A 22,520-nucleotide genomic window follows, 5' to 3' on the forward strand; every position below is an offset into this window, starting at 1 on the left:
AGATGCATACAATTAAACCCAACAAACTGGGAGAAAGGGCACCTGGTCAGGGGAGATGCAATCATGACAGACCGTTACAGCTCTGCTTCCCCACTGCACTGATTTTGCCTCCTGCTGTACAGATAATTCTAGTGGCCAAAGCTGAGAGGTTACTTACCTGCCAGTTCATCCAACCAGGTCTCTGTAACACAAGGCAGGCCAGTATGCTCATCCCAGATCAACTCCTCGATGGCTGTTTTGCCATTCACCGACCTAGCATTGATCAGCAGCAACACTTGAGATACTAGGGCCCACCTGAGATACCGAGAACACTCACTTCTGTTCAAGGCACCATCGCATGAGGCTTTGCATAAGAAAAAAGAGTGCACAAAATGCTTGGCTAGGTGCTGTAAAGGAGAAGTTAAATACCCGCCCACAAACATCTACAGTGGTACCTCGGGTTAAGAACTTAATTCGTTCTGGAGGTCCATTTTTAACCTGAAACTACCATATTTTAACCTGAGTTACCATATTAGCTAATGGGGCCTCCTGCTGCCACCGCCGCCGCACAATTTCTGTTCTCATCCTGAAGCAAAGTTCTTAACCTGAGGTACGAATTATGGGTTAGCGGAGTCTGTAACCTGAAGTGTCTGTAACCTGAGGTACCACTGTATCTTCACTGCATTGTGTATCTATGCATAGCCAGAAAGCGATTTGAAACAGCTATGTAGCATTAGCTATATCAACCCAAGCTGAAATGCATAATCACATTGGGAGTAGAAAAGCTAGTGATAATACCTAATGTCTTTTATTCAACATTTCAATTTATTTGCACGCATTCTAAGATAAACAACTTTTCTTCTCTATACATATTTAATCAATTTAAATAAATAAAGATGCACAATTAGATTTTAAAAAACAGTGTATAACAAATAAAATACCTTCACGAATATAGCAAGCTTTAATTCAGCTATCTGAAGCACTGCACTTTTCACTCTAATTGATTTTAATGGGAGAGTTATTTTACTTAACTTGTTCCCATTGAAATTAAGGTGTTGTAAAAGTGTTGTAAAAGTGTTCCTGGATTTTTTCGGTTAAGGATGCAGAGCTTTTGTTTGCCTATGAGCATATACATATATATGTGTGTGTGTGTATATATATTAGGCGTGCGCGCGCACGCGCACACACACACACAGAGGCACATATCATATTAGGCACATATTACTGTTGTTTACATTTTTGAAAATTCTGTAAGGAAATCAAGGCAGCTTTTAGAATTATGCATGAGGAAGTCTTGAGGAAGTCAAAAGTTTGGTAAATTTTAACAACTACACTTGCCCCCTCCGTTTCATGAGATGAACAAGATTCTAGGAAACAAATGGTAACATTTCACATTTCCTACACAGAACCCATGACATCTTTACAAGGTTTGAAGAAATAATAATGCACCTTGCCAGGGTAGATACACAATCAGTTCTGCTTGGCTCTGTATTTGATTAAGGCACTTAAAGAGACATTCTTCAAGGAAAGCTGGAACCCAGTTCTATGCAAAAGTAAGAGCAAATGATGAGAGTTGTGTTGGGGTCCAGTACTGCTTCATGCTTCAAGTAGCTGGATGGCCAGTTCTTAATGAAAAAGGCTTTGACTTTTCACATAGTCCTTCCCTTAATTCTCATTTCCTGTTATAAAAATTAGAACTGTTAGGATCAACTGGAAGGGTGCTGGATTACAGGTTTACTGAAGAAACCTTGTTCAATTGAGAACCTTTGGCTTCCAATCCAGATTTTGATACCGACTTGTCAAATTGAGCAGGACTAGAAGGAGCTTCGGGTACTCTGTAAAAATAAAATAAAATATTTAAAATTAATACCTATGTTCCAAACATTATATTATTTTGTTTTGTTTTCCTGTCAGGAAGGAAAAAAGCAACACACAAATACATCAGCATTCCACTTCATGTTATTCAAATTTTAAAAGTATTGTAAGTAACTTTCACACTGAAACAGTAGCCATGCTGTTGCTTCTTGGGCAGGAAAATAAATTTCAGAAGTTTCAGAAGTAATGCACTGATTGTTGGCAACTGCAGGATATTAGAAGTAAAGCAGATGACGTGAATTAGGATTATATAAGCAAAACAGATATAAGAGTGGGAGACACACAGCCTAAGTATAGAAAAAATAGAGATTCCTAATAGATTCCTCTTAGAGAGCTTGCCCTTCTATGCACTGGGATTGTTATTGCCTCTGCATAAAACAGAACTCCTGCCTTTGACAAAATGATCAGCATGCTTTGGTATCAAATCTGAATCCCACAGAAGACTTAAAAGACATGTAACCTACCTGGGACAGAAATTATTGCACTGGATATTCATAATGAGTAAATAATTTCTGTATTAATCTATGGAAACAGCTTAATTAGCACTCACAAAGCGATGGGAAGATATATGCATCATATCTAAACAGTAAAATCATGCATACAATGCTACAACAAAAATGGAAAGCCCTGGATACAAATAAAGAAAGAAAAGCCATGTAAGAGAAATGTGCAGAATAAGTTATTGCTGCAAATTGTTGGTTTAGAATGATTATAGCACTGGCCTAGATTCTTCTAGGGGGAAAATCAAAACTAAACATTACTGCCTTTAGACAGAACTATTCAACAAATCCATTTTCTTACTATCAGTAGCGGAGAAAAGTGGGTACAGCCCACCCCTGGTGTCATCCCTGAGGGGGGTGACATCGCCATGGGTAGCACCCCCATGAGACGCGCACCGCTGCCAGCGTACCCCCCTGGGACGCTCCCTGCTGCAGGCGCACCTCCGCGGGCCACTCCGGGTCCTGGAGCAGCTAGCTCCGCCTCTGCTTACTATTTCTGAAAGTAATAACCACAAACTGCAAGTACCCTTGGTGGCCCCAGTATAATACAGAATGTTTTATAACTTTATTTAATAGCAGATTTCAAGATTTTCAGGGCCAGAATAGTCATTGTGAAGTCAGCATTAGGATGGACAACTGATGTAAATGGAGACAGACCATTTCTGTCACATCAGAACACCAAATGGGATAAAATACTGACTACCCATTCTAGAAAAATTACTGTGCTTTTATTCTGTGGTAGCAGATTAGTGCAACTGTTCAACAAAAAATGTGCAAGCCCTTTCTGAACACTAAGTACATTTATGCGGAAAGTGTGAGCAAAGTAGAAGGCAAAGTGAAGTCAAGAAGCATATGGTAGCTCACTCAGCAACCAAGAAGGCAACAGAGAATCAGGGACAGCTGCTCTTGGGCTGGCTCACCTAGTTTTCATGGACGATCTGTATTTCCAAAATGCAGCAATTAGACAAGGCACAACTAAAATAGCCAGGACCAATCCTTGAAGGGAAAAAAGAAATAAATCCAGTGATATGCCGTAGTACCAATTAATAAGACAAAGTAATTATTTTTGTGTTGAGGAAAAGCAATAGTATCAATAGAAGTCACGAGACAAGTTGTTGAGAGCCAGTGTGGTGTAGTGGTTAAGAGCGATAGACACGTAATCTGGGGAACCGGGTTCGCGTCTCCGCTCGTCCACATGCAGCTGCTGGGTGACCTTGGGCCAGTCACACTTTTTTGAAGTCTCAGCCCCACTCACCTCACAGAGTGTTTGTTGTGGGGGAGGAAGGGAAAGGAGAATGTTAGCCGCTTTGAGACTCCTTAAAGGCGGGATATCAAATCCAAACTACTACTCCTCCTCTTCTTCTTCTTCTTCTTCTTCTTCTTCTTCTTCTTCTTCTTCTTACCTTGTACTGCTCAATGGACATTAAAGCCACTCGGGTGGATGAGTTACTTGGCACATATATACCTTGAGCAGCGAGTCCACTGTACATCTGCAGTTACCCCCTTTTGGGGCAGATGTGCCGTTGTCCTCAGAGATTGATTGCAGCAACGAGTTCTTCCTGCCCCTAACAGGTGCCTGCAGACTTAGTGGCCCTAATGACAATCAAAGAGCAACTCTCCAACCCAAGCAGTGTGTGAAGCTGAAACAGAGTCACCAGGTTGCCCCCAAGATTGAGGGGGCCCAGCATGTGTGTGATGTCACACGTATTGCGTGTCATGCATGTGCAGCGGAGGAGACCAAGCATTCTGAAGGAGCTGCACATTAGCCCTGCGATGTGTCTCTCACACACAGCCACCTCAACACTAGGCCCCCTAGAGTTGGCATGCCTGAGCTCAAGACACCCTTACTCCTGAAGATTTTTGAAAAGCCCCAGTCACACCCAGATGCAAGAACATTAGAAGTCACAGCATGGGGGAAGTCTGGGCTGAATTTAGAGACAGCTATGTACATTACAGGAGCAAAGACAGTGGAGGAAGCAGAGCTGGCCTCACCAAAGAAATAAATAAACAGCAGATCTTGGAGAAAAGTTTTCACTCTAAGCATATTTGAAAAAGAATCAACATCTTCTCCAAGTAGGAGTCTTCAACATTTAAACCAAAACTGGAGTAAAAGGTAAAGGAAACACACATTACTACAAGGCATGAAAGTACAATAGCAGTGAAGTAACTTGCTCTGTAATTGCTTACCGATAATAATTGTTGCGGTGTTGTCATATTCTAGAAAAGAAGTAAATAAAAACTGTGAGCTAAAATTTGAAGCAATGTAATTGTGGCAGATCGTAGTGTGCTCTCTCTCTTTCTATGCCTGTATGCATTTGTGTGTGTCACACACTGAATAAAATATAGTACAACTAATAACTGGAAATAATCTACTCCAGTACTCAATGGAAGACTGAATATAGAGGTATTTCGCTGGAACCAAGAAATGGGTTTCCCACTTTTAAAAAATTCACACACATTCTAATTACTTATTTAAGCCTCTTCGCTTCCAAAGATCCCAAAGCAGTTTATAGAATAAAATTCAATACTAAAATGTTAAACATGTTAAACATTTTAGTAGGTATTAAAATATAAACAAACTAAAATAAAATCAGCAGCAAACAATAAACAATGTCAGAGATATATATAGAATTTAAGTAGAATAATATTTAGTCAGAAAAGTCTGAGCATACAAATGTATTTTTAAGTGTCTTACACCCATAAAACAAATACAAAATGTATCACAAATCTGTAGACAAAGTTAATATAGCAACACAGCTGAATCACCTTCCAAGGAAAGGCTGAGTGAATAGGCAAGCTTTAAGCAGCTGCCTAAATGACAAGACGGCTGCCTGATGTTCACTTGAAGCGCAATCCAAAGGGCAGGTGCTGCCACACTAAAGCCCCTGGTCTTATTAGACATAAGATGAACCTCAGCAGAACATGGCACTACTGAGAGTGTATCTCCTGAGGGTCAAAGTGTCCAGGCAGCAGTATACAAGGTAAGGTATTCCCTGGTTCCAAGTTGTTCAGGGCTGTACATGCCAATAACAAGACAGGAAAATAAGCCCTTGTAGCTTTCACTGCCATACACTCCAACATGTGTCTGGTTAACTTCATATGGAGCCTTACATCTCCTGCACTCTAGTTGTCATCCAGCCTGCTTCACTGCTGCAAGTACCACAGAAAACCAGGCAGCAAAGTGGGCTCAACAGTGCCAGAGAAGGCATACAGGGGCAATCATGTCAAAAGCCCGCTGTATCTCCCTATTCCAATGTGAGATTAAGGTCTTAGGAGGACTGTTGGCTGCCTACTACAAAATACCCCAGAAGAACCCATCAAATTCCATTAAGTCTCAGGGGGGCGGATCAGATTAATGAGTCCTCCCCAATGCAGAGGAAGGATAGTCACAAGACAGATAAATACATAAGAATGAATATTTATATATGGAAGGTCCCAGGTTCACTGCCCAGCATCTCCAGGTAGCGCCCAGGATGTCCGCTGTCTGAAAACCTGGAGACTTGCTACCAGTCTGAGTTGACAATACTTAGCAAGCTACCAACTGTCTGGGTGGAAGGCAACTTCCCATTCTCAGCTCAAAACCATTTCCTGTTTTTAAAAAGCTGCCACACTCATTAGAAGTGTTATACTGAATCTAAAAACAAGCTTATAAATTTGCTGTCACTACCACCTTTCCGCTGTACCTATATCGTCTGGAGGAAGCGTTGTCTGTGGACCTGGTCCTATAAAAAAAGAGGGGAGTTGTCAGTAGTTTGTTTGTAGGTCCTATACAAAAGAGGGGGAGGGATTGTTATTTTTATATTTATTTATATCATACCTTTTTCCCAGACAGGGAGTCAAGGCAGCTTATAGATAAAATGGTAACAGCTTTAAAAAGTCATGTAAAAACAATTAAATTCTCTCTCTTGGTGTGTGTGTGTGTGTTTGTTTGTGTGTGTGTGTATGAGAGAGAGACCTATTAAAAATACAGATAATTACAATAACAAACACCACAGCACCAGCCCCCCCCCCCCCAGTTCTTGACAAGGGTCCATTTCCTCCACTCTGGTTCTATCCATAAGCTTACTCCTTGGTCACTCTCCACTTATTGAAATACATCAACTCATAACAGTGAAAAACAATTGTTTACCGTTTTCTGGGTTTAGGTCATCGTCTCCTCCTCCTCCTCCATCATCTACTCCTCCTCCTCCATCTCCTCCTTCATCTCCTCCTCCTCCTTCATCTCCTCCTCCTCCTCCTCCTCCTCCTCCTCCACCACCACCACCACCACCTCCAGTGGTTGAACCAGCTGTGTAAAGAGATTTATATCAACTTTCAAGTTGCTGATTGCTCTGCATTTATGTGTTCTTTCAAAATTAGGAGTCAGAAAGGTCTGTATAGGGTGCCATATGGTCTCAGGACACCAGGTCCTCTATGGTCTCAGTCTCTGGAATCAGCTTTAGAAAGTTAAAATAGTTTTTAAAAATAATAATAATAATAATAATAATAATAATAATAATAATAATAATCTGATGTTACTTATATTTTGAATTTTTTATAGGCCAACTTTTCTTCAACATCTCATTTTATCTGCATTTTTCCTCTAGTACTTGTCCATCATTGGGCAGGTAACAGAGTGCATGTGGGCAGTCAAGGATTACCATTACTGATGCTACCACTGATGCGGAAGACAGGACTGCGGAATGTCTGAGTAGGCTGGTGAAGTGAGCAAAGCAAGCAAGTGGCCCAGGAAGAAGTCACTGCCATGCCCACATTGCTGCCACCACCAAAAGAAGGAAGATTGCACTTCAAAACTTGGGCTTTCTTTTGTGGGTCAATATGGCAGGGGGTGGGGATGAAGGAGAAAACTCCTTCTGCCCCTTGGTCTTCCTGCCCCAGCAGGAACAACGAGTGAGTCACTGGCCCAGACAGGTGAAGCAGGTGGTGAAAGGGAGAAATCACTAACCAATATCATGGATTGTTACTGGATGAGGAGGTGTGAGGTCCACCAGATGCAGTGATCCCCTCTCCTCACTCCTCCGCCATCTTGGTAAGTGGCTGTGACCCAAGAAGTCAGGAAAACAACAGAGCCCCATCCATGCTGCCACCAAGAGGTTTCATTATGAAATCTTATATATCCTATTAGCATACATGGAGTAAGATAATCCTGACTTTAATATCTCATATTTAAGTCACATTTTTCTAACTCACGTCTGCTAGAAGTTGTTTTTTTGGTACTTCCACTTGGACGGATGGTGGCAACAGTGGTGGTGGATTCTAGCAGAAAAGAGAGGGGGCAAAGAAATAAGGATGATCTGCTTTAAAGTGCAACACAATAGCTCTGACATTTATTTATTGGATTAGATTTTATTACAGTCAAAGACCAGCTCCCGTAACATAACACAATAAAAACAGCGTTCATAAAGATAAAATATACAATTGGAGCAGTTTGCAGCAATAACTCATATGAGTTAAAATTGAGATATATACATACACCCATACAACTGAGATTTGGGCTATCATAAAAAAATTGACCTAAAGGGCAACTTCAGCATTTCCCTAGTGAGCTATTTTATTCTAGAGGATGATCTGTGCCTACAAATCTGGGCACAGAATCTGGCTACCAGCCAGGTTGTCTTGTGATCTTTGCCTAAGAGGAGAGAATTAAGTTTAGACTTGTCTGAACGATCGGCGAGCCTCTTCAGCAATGGATCAATGGTGTCTCTACATATCTCAACATAAAAAGGACATCTAAAAAAATATATGTTCAGGGCTTCTTATTTCCCCTAATGGGCAGGCACAAAGTCTCTGTGCGTACAGGATTCTTCTATAGAAGCCTTCCAGAACTGGTGAGGGCAAGACCGAGCTTCTAGCAAGAGTAAAAGCCCTTCTTGCGTTTCTGGATGTGAGGAAATAGAGATATGTTGCTGGAGCGGCTACGTATCTCCCGTTTTCTATGGACATTTATTTATTGAATTTATACCCTGTGATTCCTCCCAAGGAACCCATTTAAGTGTAGGAAGATACTTACGCCTAACACATGTTGGAATAGGAGGTTGCCAGGCATTGTTAGCCCCACATATACTACTGTCATTCCCCACCATAGTATATCCTCGATTACATACAGATATTATACGATCTCCATAGGTGTACGCAGGCTTATATGCTGTTGTTATTCTTCCATTTTTTATGTCAGGTCTACGGCATACGACCACTGAAAAGAACAGCATTTAGAAATATACTTGTTATTTAAACTATGGCTTGCTAAAGCTTGCACAAGGACTTAACTATTGCCAATAAACTACAGTCTGATGTTAGCATATAAAATTTAAATTGTGGATTTGCATTACAGGTGCACCCAGCACCCTTTTCTTAACCGTGGCTTGTTTAGCCATCCCACCTCAGACAGTCGCCAAACTGCAATGATAGGAAAGAAGAGCGCCCGGAAAACAAAACAAAGGTTTGCTTATTTGTCTGTGGAAAAATTCGAATTTTACTTGTGGTTTGTTGTATCATGGGCTAGTGTTCTATGCAAACCAGACCAATGTTCCACCAAAGAAGCAGCAGGGACTTTAAACTTGTAAACCTCCCAACTCTGGCAAGAAGGGAATATAATTAGCCATGCCGGTGATAGATTTTTTTTTCTTTAGCCACTTGTTATAATTGCAGTGGTACCTTGGTTCTCAAACACCTTGGTACGCAAACACCTTGGTTCTCAAACGCCGAAAACCCGGAAGTGTTCTGGTTGTCGAACGTTTTTTGGAAGCCAAACGTCCGATGTGGCTGTCAGCTATTGTTTCCAGGGTCCCTGTACTAATCAGAAGCTGCGCCTTGGTTTTCGAACATTTTGGAAGTCAAATGGACTTCCAAAACGGATTAAATTAGGCGCTTTTGTTTTTGCTATTTATTTTGTGTTTTTGTTGTGGCTTTTTCAGTTAATTTGTTTTTGTGATTGTGTGGAACCCAGTTTAGCTACTGATTGAATGTGTGACTATGGAAATGGATAACCCCTCCCCCCCCCCCATCCAAACAATGACTATCATCAGTGCAGGTAAGAATTTTTTTAAAAAACATTTTTTTATCATCTACAATACAGTGGTACCTCAGGTTAAGTACTTAATTCATTCCGGAGGTCCATACTTAACTTGAAACTGTTCTTAACCTGAAGCACCACTTTAGCTAATGGGGCCTCCCGCTTCCGCCGGAGCATGATTTCTGTTCTCATCCTGAAGCAAAGGTCTTAACCTGAAGCACAATTTCTGGGTTAGCGGAGTCTGTAACCTGAAGTGTATATAACCTGAAGCGTATGTAACCCAAGGTACCACTGTACTGCCTTATTTATTTTATAGTCCAGTACATTGATTATTGCTTTCATTTTATGGATCAATGGTTTCGTTAGATAGTAAAATTCATGTTAAATTGCTGTTTTAGGGGTTGTTTTTAAAAGTCTGGAACGGATTAATCCATTTTGCATTACTTTCTATGGGAAAGCATGCCTTGGTTTTGGAACAGACTTCCAGAACGGATTAAGGTTGAGAACCAAGGTACCACTGTATGTTTATTTTGCATTTATTCTCTATGTAAAAGCTATGTATCAATGAATGGTTCAATTCCTGTATTCTTGATACCTTATGTGAACCTCTGAACTACAAATTTCCTATATATTTCTCTCTCAAAAATTGTTTGCATAGTTTATCTGCACAAATGTTTAGGATGTTTAGAATATAGGCTGCTCTTACCTTGAGTCTTCCAAAACATGGGAAGCTACAGGAATGGTATGTTAAGGATATTTTAATGGTCTGGTTGTCATGGAAGATGGACGATAAGTGGATGAAATATGATTCCTGAGGCTCCAGAGTATGGGGGTACTCAAGATAATGAATGAAAGAAGATAATATAGAGGAGCAAGACCTGTGACCTCTCTTTACGTATGAGTGTTATTGGCTAATAATGTATTGTGTTTGGAAAATCTTGTAAAAGCTTTGGTAGAATGTGCCTTTGAAGCAGTTCTCCTAACTGGTGGTTCTGGTTTAGAGAGGCTTCCCTACTGCAATGGTTCCTCTAATAAACTGGGTCCTTACCAGATGCTGAGCTTGTATAGCTCTCTTGGTTGCATTTTGCTTTAAGGTGTTATTTCTTCACCTAGGCATGAACCATTAAGGGGTGGTTTGGAAATAAATTCTTAGCACACCTGTTTGGGGTTTATTTTATTTTATTTTATGGATAGGTTGACACACTTCTGGTGACTTCAGATAACTAATTAAGCTGATTAAAATATATAATTTCAATCCAACTAAATTTCTACAGGTCTATAAACTACTTCAGAGACAGGCATTATCAAAGTTCCTGCACAGATAGCTCTTAGAATGTAGAAAGCCAAACAAATCTAAATCTATAAAGGATAACAATTACTACTTAATACTCCTCCATTTATTGCAGGAAACATTATATTTATATTGTTTTTATTCTTCCTAGCACCCTGAGCAAAACAACCTAAAGGCAATGATTAAGTCCAAATGAATTTAATCAAATACATAGCTCACAACCAAATCTAGGTTCCTTTGTTCTCAGTGGGACATAATAGTGATTATTTTAACTGGACCAGACCATAAGCTCCTCTGAAAATGACTCAGGTTAAAACAAGCAACTCATTGAGGGTGCAGTGCAGTGTGGGGATCTCCCACACTGAATCACTTGCAATCCCACTGAAAACCTCACAGGCTGAACAGCAGCAGCACAGTGCTTAGCAGACTGCAAAGTTAGCAAATTCCAAGAAGGATTTACTTTTTCCTGCCACTGTTCACAAAGGACATTAACATAGTACAGGAAAGGTACCAAACATTAGTTTCCATCACCTTTACATTCAGGTGCAGCTGGACGCCACTCTCCGTTCACACCATCTGCAGCCACTAAACATGTAATAGTAGGGCTTCCAATAAGTGAGTAATAAGCATTACAAGTGTACGTCACTGTTGTGCCATAGTCATAATGTTTATCGATTGACTCGCTGTGTTGACCATTGGCAATCTTAGGAGGGGGGAAACAGGGGATTCCTGGGGATCAAAAGCAACATTAACCGTTCAGTAGGACGACAACTGTAAAAGCATCTCTGTTAGCATTGTATTTGGACTAAAGTTATTTTCATGGAAAAGATATTCCACTTTATGAAGTAATCTTCTCATAATTCAAGGCCTGAGCATCCATTTTAGCTGTCACCCAAACACTGAACTAAAGTGGACTTTAGGTATTAGGTGTGTAGGTATTACAAACTCCTCAAAAGCAAACTAAATCTTCTGTGAAGCAAGCTAGCCTTGAAGCGTCACAGAGGGAGCTGTCAAAGCCCCAGTGCCACCTTCAGAGCAAGGAATGCTCGGGGGCAGCGGCTGTGGCCTCAGCTTCCTTACTATTAGCCTTTATTTCCCCTCATGCATGCCTATGGAGACAGGGCTGCCTTCACAGCTGTGCACAGAAAAATAATAAAGCCTGACCCCAAAATGCAGGGTATCAAATGGGATTTAATGACAATATACATAGTCCATATACAATTTCATATCGCTGTCGAACAAATTCATACATGACATAAAACCAAAATAGATAAACCACAGGTATGTGAATGCATGAAAGGAAGTGACTAAAACTGTATATACCATAGACAGTATATACCATAGGTCAGACAAGGAAAGGTTACAAAAACAAGGACCCTATTATACCAAGGGAAAGCAATGTGAATGCCCTAAGTCACTTTATCAACCATATTTGCTTGTAGGTCAAATAAATTTGCTGAATTCCATAGTTTTTTTTAATTAATAAAAAGTATTTTTAAATGATGTAATAAAGGATGAACCCCTGAAAACCACTGGGAGCGGGGAGAGAACCTCCGCATGCAGAAAACCACTTGAAAGGTATGTAAAGAGGCCCAGAAGAGACTGCTTTAGATGAAAAGGCAAATGATGCTCCAGGAGGTTTCCAGTAATTCAGGGGGATCTGACCCAATTGCTCCCCAATCCACCCACAGGTGAAACTCTAATTCCAAGAGTATGTAAGTCCCCACAAGTTATATAGGGCAACCAGGCTCCTCAGAGGCCATTGTTAAGTGTTAAGCACTCAGGCCAAAATTGAGCCCCAAAAAATAGGTAAAAAATGTTGAAGCATTATGGAATCTGCTGTAGCCAAATTAATTTTTAATTTTTTAATTCATTTCATTTCATATTATATTTTTATCTCACCTTTCCTCCAATGAGTTCAAGGTGGTATACATGATTCTCTCCCTTGCTCCCATATGAAAAACCACAGAGATGATGACCTTCTGGTGCTCCCCAAACTAACCCCTTTCACCAGTGGCTCAGTGAGCACAATGTGGGATTAGTGCAATGCACATGTTCTATTTGCACTGCTTTACTCCCTTAGATTCTCTTGTCTGAATAAGAACAATGAAGCAAATATGCTTCCACTAAAACTTAAATGCTAAATTAAACGGAAGAAATCGTTTCTGTTCCAAGAAACGTTGAAAAGTGGCTTAATGGACAGGCTCTGTAGGGTTCCTGATTAACAATATATCCATTTGTAGGGAATGGCAATGGTTTGAATGACTTCAGCAATTCCTTATGCACACGACTTCTCCTTGATCTAATACCAATTCCATCAGTTCCCATTTATGTGTGATTTTGCAAACAAATGGGTTATTTCAGAACACCAATTTCCTGCTCTGGGGAAAGCTGTAGGTGAAGTCAGCTAGTTGGCAACAACCATGACAGTGTGTATATGGTACATGATCAGAAAATATTTTGAACTCTGTATATTGGTTACACTTTTGCAATAAACAAAGCAACACAGTAACACATTGAGCTCACACTTAATAAATTCAAACTAGCTCATCTTACGTTGGCAAAGTGGAAGGTCTCTATTCCAATTAACGTTGTTGTTTATAAGCCTACATTGAAGAGTATTTAGGCCTACTATTCTGTACCTAAAGAGAAAGACAAATCTTGTATTTTAATGCACGGGACATAAAGTGTGCAGATACAGCATATTTCTTATCTAGTACACTTGCTTTATTTAGACTATATCCCATTCTACAGAGTCACCACTGTGCTAGTTGACATAAACAGAAAAAAATAAAATCAACCACCACCAGTTCAAAAGCAGTTACAAACAACACAGCAGCAAGAATATAATAACAGTTTGATTGAAGCCAGTTCAAACAACACTGAATGAGACATGGTAAAGCGGTCTTCATTTGCTGCTAAAACAATGTGAAAATGAGACCAGGGGAAACTTCCCGAGGAGATGATTCTAAAGGTGGGGCAACTGAAAAAGCCCTTTCTCTGGGTGCTCTCAGTCTAGGTTGAGACAAGCTAGCAATTTAATTTAATTCCAGATACAGGAATTATCCCTTTGTTAAAGAGTGCCCAGAAAAAGTGATACCAACATAAAAACGCCAGTAGCTTGGACATAGTGCCTTTGTAAGCAGCAACCTAGGCTTTCAAATTTCATCATAGTGGACTTCCTCAATTCAAGGTGAAGTACTTGAAACACAATTCAAGTATCTAATCCAGAATTGACATTCAGCTATGATGGGGAGTATTGTGTGACCTCAAAAACAAAGGGGAGCAGTAAAGGCAGGAATTCATGATCTTCCCAACAGACCTTATTTCATTAAAAATGCCATCCCACCCCACTTGAGTTTATTGCCATTAAGAAAATTACTTTCCCAAAGCGATTATAAACAAAATCCACTATTATTACACTATATTGCAGGGTGTCTGGCTGAGAGAGTGTGGATTACACAAAATATTATTGTGTCTACTTTGCTGGAGAGAAGGGATTGTAGAACACAATTGTAGATAAAATCCATGATTATCACACCATATCATAGGGGGCAGAGCTGTGGTTGAGAAAGTGTGGATCACATGAACTCTGCAAAATATTATTATGTCTATTTTGCTGGAGAGAACGGGAAGTTAGAGGGGCATATGAAAACCCTCTAATATAGTTATTCTAGCATATTTATTTTATTTTATTTTTTAGAGAAATGAACAGAGAACTGTGAACTTGCTTGAAGCAGCAGTGCACTTAATTAAGGGCTGCAAGGAGTAAAAGGAGCCAGGGAAAGAACTGGGGATTTCATCAGTGAGTGGAAACACATCCAGATGCCAGCATTGAAAGACAGTTCTACACTGAGAAATAACCAAATGAAAGACCTGAATACACATTTCTCAGAAGCCAGAGGTTGCCGTTACTCAGTTACCAAATCAACCAGAAATAGTAGACCTGTTCTTGTGTGCTGCTTATTTGTGTTTATTAATTTATTTGGAGTATAATAACAACACTAGATAAGAATTAATGTCAAAAATCTAGCCTAATATTTTAACAATTAATATATGTCTGTCACGAGCCCCTCCCAGGAGTTCTAAACAAAGCAAAGTAGGTACAAGGCAACCTACAACTCACCCCTCATTACAGCCTAGAGTTATTTCATCACCTAGCCGCAAGTCTCTTGATTTTATTATTCTGCCATTCTCTAAATTTATAGTAGGACATCGCCTTCCTAACAGGAAAATCAAAACAAGCATTAGCACATGCAGCCTTGATTTCTTTAAAAATAAAATAAAAAGGGTACACTACAGACACCAAGGCCACTTCCAGATGATCTGTTTGAGCAGTCATCCTGATTTGTTTGGGGAGAGGTTATACGACATTGTATCAAAAAAATTATCTCAGTATCTCCAGTGCAATTCCCTGTCACATTCTTTACTGCAAAATGTCCATTTTTTAAAAAAAATCAGATTTGGTGCACAAGAGAACCAAATACATGTCAACTGTGCTACATGAATTTGTTGGTATTTAATTGAATCCCTCCTACAATATAGAGACAGTCTGAAAGTGTCCTTGGAAATACTATATTCATTAAAGGATAATTCAATATCCAGTTTTACTGGTGGTTCACAATAATGTGATCTTTAGGGATGGATGCAGCCTTAAGTGTTCTTTCTTTATTCCTTCATGAGTTGAAAGCAGTTGAGAGACCATTTCTTGCTTTATGTACACTTATTTCTTTGTTCCCCTTCATGGATCACTGCCTTGCCGTGGCGAAGGGGCTTGAAGAACTCAGAGAAGCTATGAACTATGCCGAGCAGGGCACCCAAGATGAACAGGTCATAGTGGAGAGTTTTGACCAAACGTGATCCACCTGGAGGAGGAACCGGCAAGCCACTCCAGTATCCCTGCCAAGAAAACTCCATGGACAAAGACAACAGGCATATAAAAGTTATGACGCTGGAAGATGAGCCCCTCAGGTTGGAAGGCGTCCAACATGCTACTGGGGAAGAGCGGAGGACAAGTACAAGTAGATCCAGAGCTGATGAAGCGGCTGGGCTAAAGCCGAAAGGACGTTCAGTTGCGGATATGCCTGGAAGCGAAAGGAAAATCCAATGCTGTAAAGAAAAATATTGCATAGGAACCTGGAATGTAAGAACCATGAACCTGGGTAAGTTGGAGGTGGTCAAAAATGAGATGGCAAGAATAAATATTGACATCCTGGGCATCAGTGAGCTAAAATGGACGGGAACGGGCGAATTCAGTTCGGATGACCATCATATCTACTACTGTGGGCAAGAAACCCGCAAAAGAAATGGAGTGGCCCTCATAGTCAACAAAAGAGTTGCGAAAGCAGTACTGGGATGCAATCTCAAAAATGATAGAATGATCTCGATACGAATCCAAGGCAGACCTTTTAACATAACAGTAATCCAAGTTTATGCACCAACTACTGGTGCGGAAAAAACTGAAATTGACCAATTCTATGAAGACTTACAACACCTTATAGAAGTGACACCAAAGAAGGATGTTCTTCTCATTATAGGAGATTGGAATGCTAAAGTAGGGAACCAAGAGATAAAAGGAACAACTGGCAAGTTTGGCCTTGGAGAGCAAAATGAAGCAGGGCAAAGGCTAATAGAGTTCTGTCAAGAGAACAAGCTGGTCATCACAAACACACTTTTCCAACAACACAAGAGACGACTCTACACGTGGACATCACCAGATGGGCAGCATTGAAATCAGATTGATTATATTCTCTGCAGCCAAAGATGGAGAAGCTCGATACAGTCAGCAAAAACAAGACCTGGAGCTGACTGTGGCTCAGATCATCAGCTTCTTATAGCAAAATTCAAGCTTAAACTGAAGAAAGTAGGAAAAACCACTGGGCCGGTAAGATACAATCTAAATCAAATCCCTTATGAATACACAGTGGAAGTGAGGAACAGGTTTAAGGATTTAAATTTGCTGGACAGAGTGCCTGAAGAACTATGGATGGAGGCTCGCAACATTATACAGGAGGCAGCAACGAAAACCATCCCAATGAAAAGGAAATGCAAGAAAGCAAAGTGGCTGTCCAACGAGGCCTTACAAATAGCGGGGGAGAGAAGGCAAGCAAAATGCGAGGGAGATAGAGAAAGATACAGGAAATTGAATGCAGATTTCCAAAAAATAGCAAGGAGAGATAAGAAGGCCTTCTTAAATGAGCAATGCAAAGAAATAGAGGAAAACAACAGAATGGGAAGAACCAGAGATCTGTTCAAGAAAATTGGAGATATGAAAGGAACATTTCGTTCAAAGATTACCATAATAAAGGACAAAAGTGGTAAGGACCTAACAGAAGCAGAAGACATCAAGAAGAGGTGGCAAGAATACACAGAGGAATTATACCAGAAAGATATGGATGTCTCGTACACCCCAGGTAGTGGGGTTGCTGACCTTGATCCAGACATCCTGGAGAGTGAAGTCAAATGGGCCTTAGAAAGCACTGCAAATAACAAGGCCAGTGGAAGTGATGGTATTCCAGCTGAACTATTTAAAATTTTAAAAGATGATGCTGTTAAGGTGCTACACTCAATATGCCAGCAAGTTTGGAAAACTCAGCAGTGGCCAGAGGATTGGAGATCAGTCTACATCCCAATCCCAAAGAAGGGCAGTGCCAAAGAATGCTCCAACTACCGCACAATTTCACTCATTTCACATGCTAGCAAGGTTATGCTTAAAATTCTACAAGGAACGCTCAAGCAGTATGTGGACCGAGAACTCCCAGAAGTGCAAGCTGGATTTAGAAGAGGCAGAGGAACCAGAGACCAAATTGCAAACATGCGCTGGATTATGGAGAAAGCTAGAGAGTTCCAGAAAGACATCTACTTCTGCTTCATTGACTATGCAAAAGCCTTTGACTGTGTCGACCACAGCAAACTATGGCAAGCTCTTAAAGAAATGGGAGTGCCTGATCACCTCATCTGTCTCCTGAGAAATCTCTATGTGGGACAAGAAGCTACAGTTAGAACTGGATATGGAACAACTGATTGGTTCAAAATTGGGAAAGGAGTACGACAAGGCTGTATATTGTCTCCCTGCTTATTTAACTTATATGCAGAATTCATCATGCGAAAGGCTGGGCTGGATGAATCCGAAGCCGGAATTAAGATTGCCGGAAGAAATATCAACAACCTCAGATATGCAGATGACACAACATTGATGGCAGAAAGTGAGGAGGAATTAAAGAACCTTTTATTGAGGGTGAAAGAGGAGAGCACAAAATATGGTCTGAAGCTCAACATCAAAAAAACGAAGATCATGGCCACTGGGCCCATCACCTCCTGGCAAATATAAGGAGAAGAAATGGAGGCAGTGAGAGATTTTACTTTCTTGGGCTCCATGATCACTGCAGATGGTGACAGCAGCCATGAAATTAAGAGATGCCTGCTTCTTGGGAGGAAAGCAATGACAAACCTAGACAGCATCTTAAAAAGTAGAGACATCACCTTGCCAACAAAGGTCCGTATAGTAAAAGCTATGGTTTTCCCAGTAGTGATGTATGGAAGTGAGAGCTGGACCATAAAGAAGGCAGATCGCCGAAGAATTGATGCTTTTGAATTATGGTGCTGGAGGAGACTCTTGAGAGTCCCATGGACTGCAAGAAGAACAAACGTATCCATTCTTAAGGAAATCAGCCCTGAGTGCTCACTGGAAGGACAGATCGTGAAGCTGAGGCTCCAATACTTTGGCCACCTCATGAGAAGAGAAGACTCCCTGGAAAAGACCCTGATGTTGGGAAAGATGGAGGGCACAAGGAGAAGGGGACGACAGAGGACAAGATGGTTGGATAGTGTCTTCGAAGCTACAAACATGAGTCTGACCAAACTGCGGGAGGCAGTGGAAGACAGAAGTGCCTGGCGTGCTCTGGTCCATGGGGTCACGAAGAATCGGACACAACTAAACGACTAAACAACAACAACAATTTCTTTGTTGCCTCTGGCATATAGATGTTCAAAGTTTTTGCACTGTTGCTGCTGACACTATCCAGTATCAAAAAGTTGACATCTGAGATCATTAAAAACTCTATTTTGTTTACTATAAAGTTGTAATAGTACTCCCACACCCCTGTATTTATGACAATAGGTAAAACAAAGGTATATTTGTTCAAATAATTTTAAGACAGTTATACTTTTAAGTACAGTAGTTTTGTAAGCATACTATTCATCTGCCATGGTGGAGAAAAATCAGGCCGGGGCAGCTTCTAGTCATTATTTAAGGTGAGAACCTCCAATACATCCTCCTCACCTACTTTTGGAGAAGAGGTGACAGTGTTGGTACCTCTCACCTTCACAATATTATAGTGTATAGTGTGACTTAAGGGTCATCAAGTCCAACACCCTAAAATGCAGGAATCTCAACTATATCATACATGACAGATGGCCATCCAACCTCTGCTTAAAAACCTCCCAGGAAGGACAGTCCATCAGCTATGTTCTGTGAGGAGAATCAGAACTTACAGGCTTAAACAGTTCTGTGTATTGTCTAGCCTACTAAGGTGTGGCTTGGCTGATGAACTGGGAGGATGGCTGCTAGGTCTCCCAGCTATGCTGTTCATTAAAGCCTCTTCAGATTAGAAAGAAGCTTGCGTATGTACTGCAATTTATTGCACCTACACAAGGCACACACCACTGCTGCGATACTCTGCTTGGAGCCAGGAAGAAGTCTGAAGGCTCAGAGGCACAGGGAAGTGTGCTAGACACCACTTTTGCCCAAGAGCTTATGGGAGCTGCCACGTCATGCCTGTGTGTGGGGGTGCAGCAAGACCAGCTGGAGCTCCTGCCTAAGGTTTAAGGCAGCGAAGCTTCACTGGGCTGTTTTGCCCCCTTAGTTCCCTTTAAAATATCTGGTACTTCTGCAAACTTTGGGGTTCATTCAAACATGCTATTGCTCTTTCTTGTTTCTTAGAAGCACCTTGTATCTACAGACCCAAGGGCATTCACCACTTGAGTTCATCATTAGGAGAAGTGATGCTCAGAATATTCCATTTCCCTGATTTAAGTCTCCAATGTTCTACAAAAGAAAAGCCTCCTTTATTATTTCCTAACTTTCTGCAATGTTTGGACCTCCTCCAGTTCATAAGCAAGTTACTGACATAACTGGTCTGATCTAAGGTGGCTGTTCAACAGTTTTAGATATTCAGAAAATTAAGTGAAACTTACCTTGACAAAACCTAGGATTTTCTACTGACCATTTTGAATTGGCAAGACATGTAATAGAAAGATTCTGTCCAGGAATAGGCTCATAACCTGGGATACAACGGTACTGCAAAACAGTCCCAGTAGGATAGCTGTCTCTTGGACTCCCAGTCCTTAGGCTAGCATTGGTTACATACAGATAGGAGCAATCACCTGGAAATAAAAATTCAGAGGAAGTTCTGAAGCTATGGGAGAGAAAACAAGGTTCATTGTAGTGCAGAACTCTGGATAATTCATAAATCTTTATGACATTTTCCTCTACTGGGATCTATAGGACCATATTCCAATCGATTCTGGGAGTTCATGTGCAGAGGACAGCTGGAAGAAGACTGGCACCATTAAGACTTATAGAGTAATCATAACTATGTCTCTTCAGATGTAAGCTCTCCTGAATTTTAAGGGGCTTGCTTGTAGGTAAGTGAGGTTCAGATGGAAGCCTTATTTACCACCTGCTACTCACATGGAAAATACCGCAAGTGGTTGCCTTTTCATCTAAACAGACTTGTGAGAACCATGTGGGTGGCACACCTGCTACCACCATCTAATGACTAACAGGAGTCAGAGGGAGCTCTGTGCAAAGGATGCAAAGAGGGAACAGGTCCAATTAATGGTGGCTATTTTAACTAAACAGGACTTAAAATAGCAGATTAAGGAGCATTCCCAGAAAGATGACACTGGCGAACTTTCCTTGGAATAATACCATATTTTAGGACAGTTATGTCTATTTACTTAAAGTAGGGCTGGAAGATGAACCAATATGGCATGATACCAAGAGGCAATATTCTTAAAGCAGACTGTGAGCAGACTGGCCATCTAGTTAGAGCAACTACCTTTTATAACTATATCCCCGCAGAGCCTGTGTGAATGTGTTGTATTCTTGAGGGATCTTGAGTAGATGAAACTAATAAATAATTTTGCAGATTCATACAAAGTCCATGTTGTCTTCCTCCAATCTGGGTTGCATTCATGGCACATCCCCAACAAATATCCTAGCTCATTTGAAACCTTGCTGCTAACCTTTTGGTTGGTCCCAACAACTATTTATTATTGCCATACCATGACCTTCAGTTTTTCAAGAATTAAAGTATAATCCTCTTATCTGAAGATAGGTTATATGCAACAACCACATTTACCCTCAGCTTTTGACAGTTTGCTGTTTTCTGAAGTTTTGAAGGCAACAAGAAAAGGACACCCTTAACTTTTAGCGAAATTTAATGGCCTAAATTTACAGGTTTTGAAGTAACAGGCCTCTCAGTCCATACACAGAAAGTGGCCGCCTTGCGCTTAGCTTTCCAAAACAACACAAGAGGCCGGCAGCTCATCTGGCAGATATGCCAACAGTCTGAACAAGGCGGGGTACTACCGAAATGCATTGAACCCCCTCACCCTACCTCACACCCCACCCCACCTCGAACTCTGGAAAATGAGAGAAACAGCAGCAGCGGCGGCGACGCCAACAACAAAGGCCCGCTGGAGTAACTTGTAAGAGGCGCCATCGCAGCAGCACAGCAAGGAGAACCCAGAGTCAGAAAAAACAGAAAGCACCCCAACGGAGAAGCAAGGCGACGTGGCGGGCCCGGGGAACAACCCGAGGGGAAGGGAGCGGCGGCGCTTTTTTCAGCCAAGGGGCGTGAGCACTAGCGTGGTTTCAGGTAAGGTACTCTAGGAGGAGGGCGAAGAGAAGGAGTCGTCTCCGCCGTTATCGGTTCCGGGCCTTACCGCCCCAGAACCGCGCGCATGCCGGTTGGAGGCGGCGGCAAAGGCGCGCGTTCGAGATTGGCGGGTGGGGAACGTAGGTAGAAGAGCCGCGTAGTGCGCTCGGTATCGCGCGGGGGGAAGGGATCGCGAGCCGCCGCTGGGACGCGGTCACCCGCGGGTGGTGTGGGGAGGAGCAGCGCTGACCGACGGTTCTCCACTTAAAATTCTAGCCCTCATCAGAGCAAGTTGCGCACAGGAGCTCTCCTAGCAGATGCAACAACCAACTTGCCTTGCGCTCTGGCCTCCTAGATGTGCTCAGGGAATGCGATGGATCGCTGAATTCGCTCCACAGTAGGCGAACATGGAGTGGCAGCCTTAGTTGCAGGTGTGCCAACATGGCCCGGCAACCTGGGTGCCAGGGGCCGTGGGTGCCATGCAGCGTGAATGGCCCTGGCGCCAAAATTCGTGGGTGCCTGGCCCCTTCATGGGGAATTTTGTGGATGCTCAGGCACCCAGGACCTATGCTTACTTCCATACACAATACTAGGGCTTGGCAGTGCCTGATTTACGTACAAGGTAAGCAAGCTACAACATAGGGCCCCACCAAAAATTTTAAGGGAATGGATGTACATTTCCCAAAATATGAGATAAAAACAATAAAATAAAACATACAGCAACAGTGTTTTGTGTTGTGTAGGCTCCTATTTGTTATGCGCAAATAAAAAATGGTTTTAGATTAGGTCCATAAATTACCATATAGCATATATTCAACACACACAAAAAAGTGACAATTTGTTCTTGACAAAAGACAGCTGGACATATAAAGGGCCCCATTACCTTCAGTAGCTTAGGGCTTCATCAGACCTAAATCCGGCCCTGGGGCTTGGACATTTTTTCCCCCATAACAAGACCCCTTTTCTGTCCTGTGTAGTTA

At 41.5% G+C, this 22,520-nt stretch overlaps 1 protein-coding gene across 8 annotated transcripts; it reads right to left on the reverse strand.

The window, feature by feature from the left end:
• Positions 1-774: 774 nt before the first annotated feature.
• On the reverse strand, positions 775-21,418 carry LOC309343443 (membrane cofactor protein-like). Of its 8 annotated transcripts, none has more exons than XM_081864999.1 (13): positions 20,719-21,260; positions 19,853-20,041; positions 14,784-14,880; positions 13,214-13,299; positions 11,189-11,386; positions 8,365-8,547; positions 7,545-7,610; positions 6,616-6,642; positions 6,484-6,564; positions 6,038-6,070; positions 4,542-4,571; positions 3,275-3,350; positions 775-1,814 (listed from the first exon to the last, which is right to left on the reverse strand). In XM_081864999.1, the coding sequence occupies exons 1-13, from the start codon at positions 20,861-20,863 to the stop codon at positions 1,706-1,708; spliced, it is 1,320 nt and encodes a 439-aa protein (XP_081721125.1). In that variant the 5' UTR covers positions 20,864-21,260; the 3' UTR covers positions 775-1,705. The 8 variants fall into 8 exon arrangements, 6 of the variants coding, with proteins under 6 accessions (XP_081721125.1, XP_081721124.1, XP_081721127.1 ...); XR_014157273.1 differs by having other exon boundaries at positions 1,796-1,814; positions 6,025-6,070; positions 20,719-21,261; XM_081864998.1 differs by lacking the exon at positions 20,719-21,260 and adding an exon at positions 21,297-21,418 and having other exon boundaries at positions 6,038-6,076; positions 6,484-6,642.
• Between the last annotated feature and the right edge of the window lie 1,102 nt (positions 21,419-22,520).

Source organism: Podarcis erhardii, assembly GCF_964252035.2.
Source record: "Podarcis erhardii genome assembly, chromosome: 6".
Taxonomy (NCBI): Eukaryota; Metazoa; Chordata; class Lepidosauria; order Squamata; family Lacertidae; genus Podarcis; species Podarcis erhardii.

Excerpts from the sequence above, each read along its gene's own strand:
- LOC309343443 (XM_081864997.1), bottom strand. The coding sequence starts at position 20,863 with ATGTGCCATGAATGCAACCCAGATTGGAGGAAGACAACATGGACTTTG. Across the intron at positions 6,077-6,483 it reads TGACCTAAACCCAGAAAACG|GACCAGGTCCACAGACAACG; the intron begins GTAAACAATTGT and ends CTTTTTTTATAG. Across the intron at positions 3,351-4,541 it reads CACCGCAACAATTATTATCG|GATTGGTCCTGGCTATTTTA; the intron begins GTAAGCAATTAC and ends TTTCCCTTCAAG.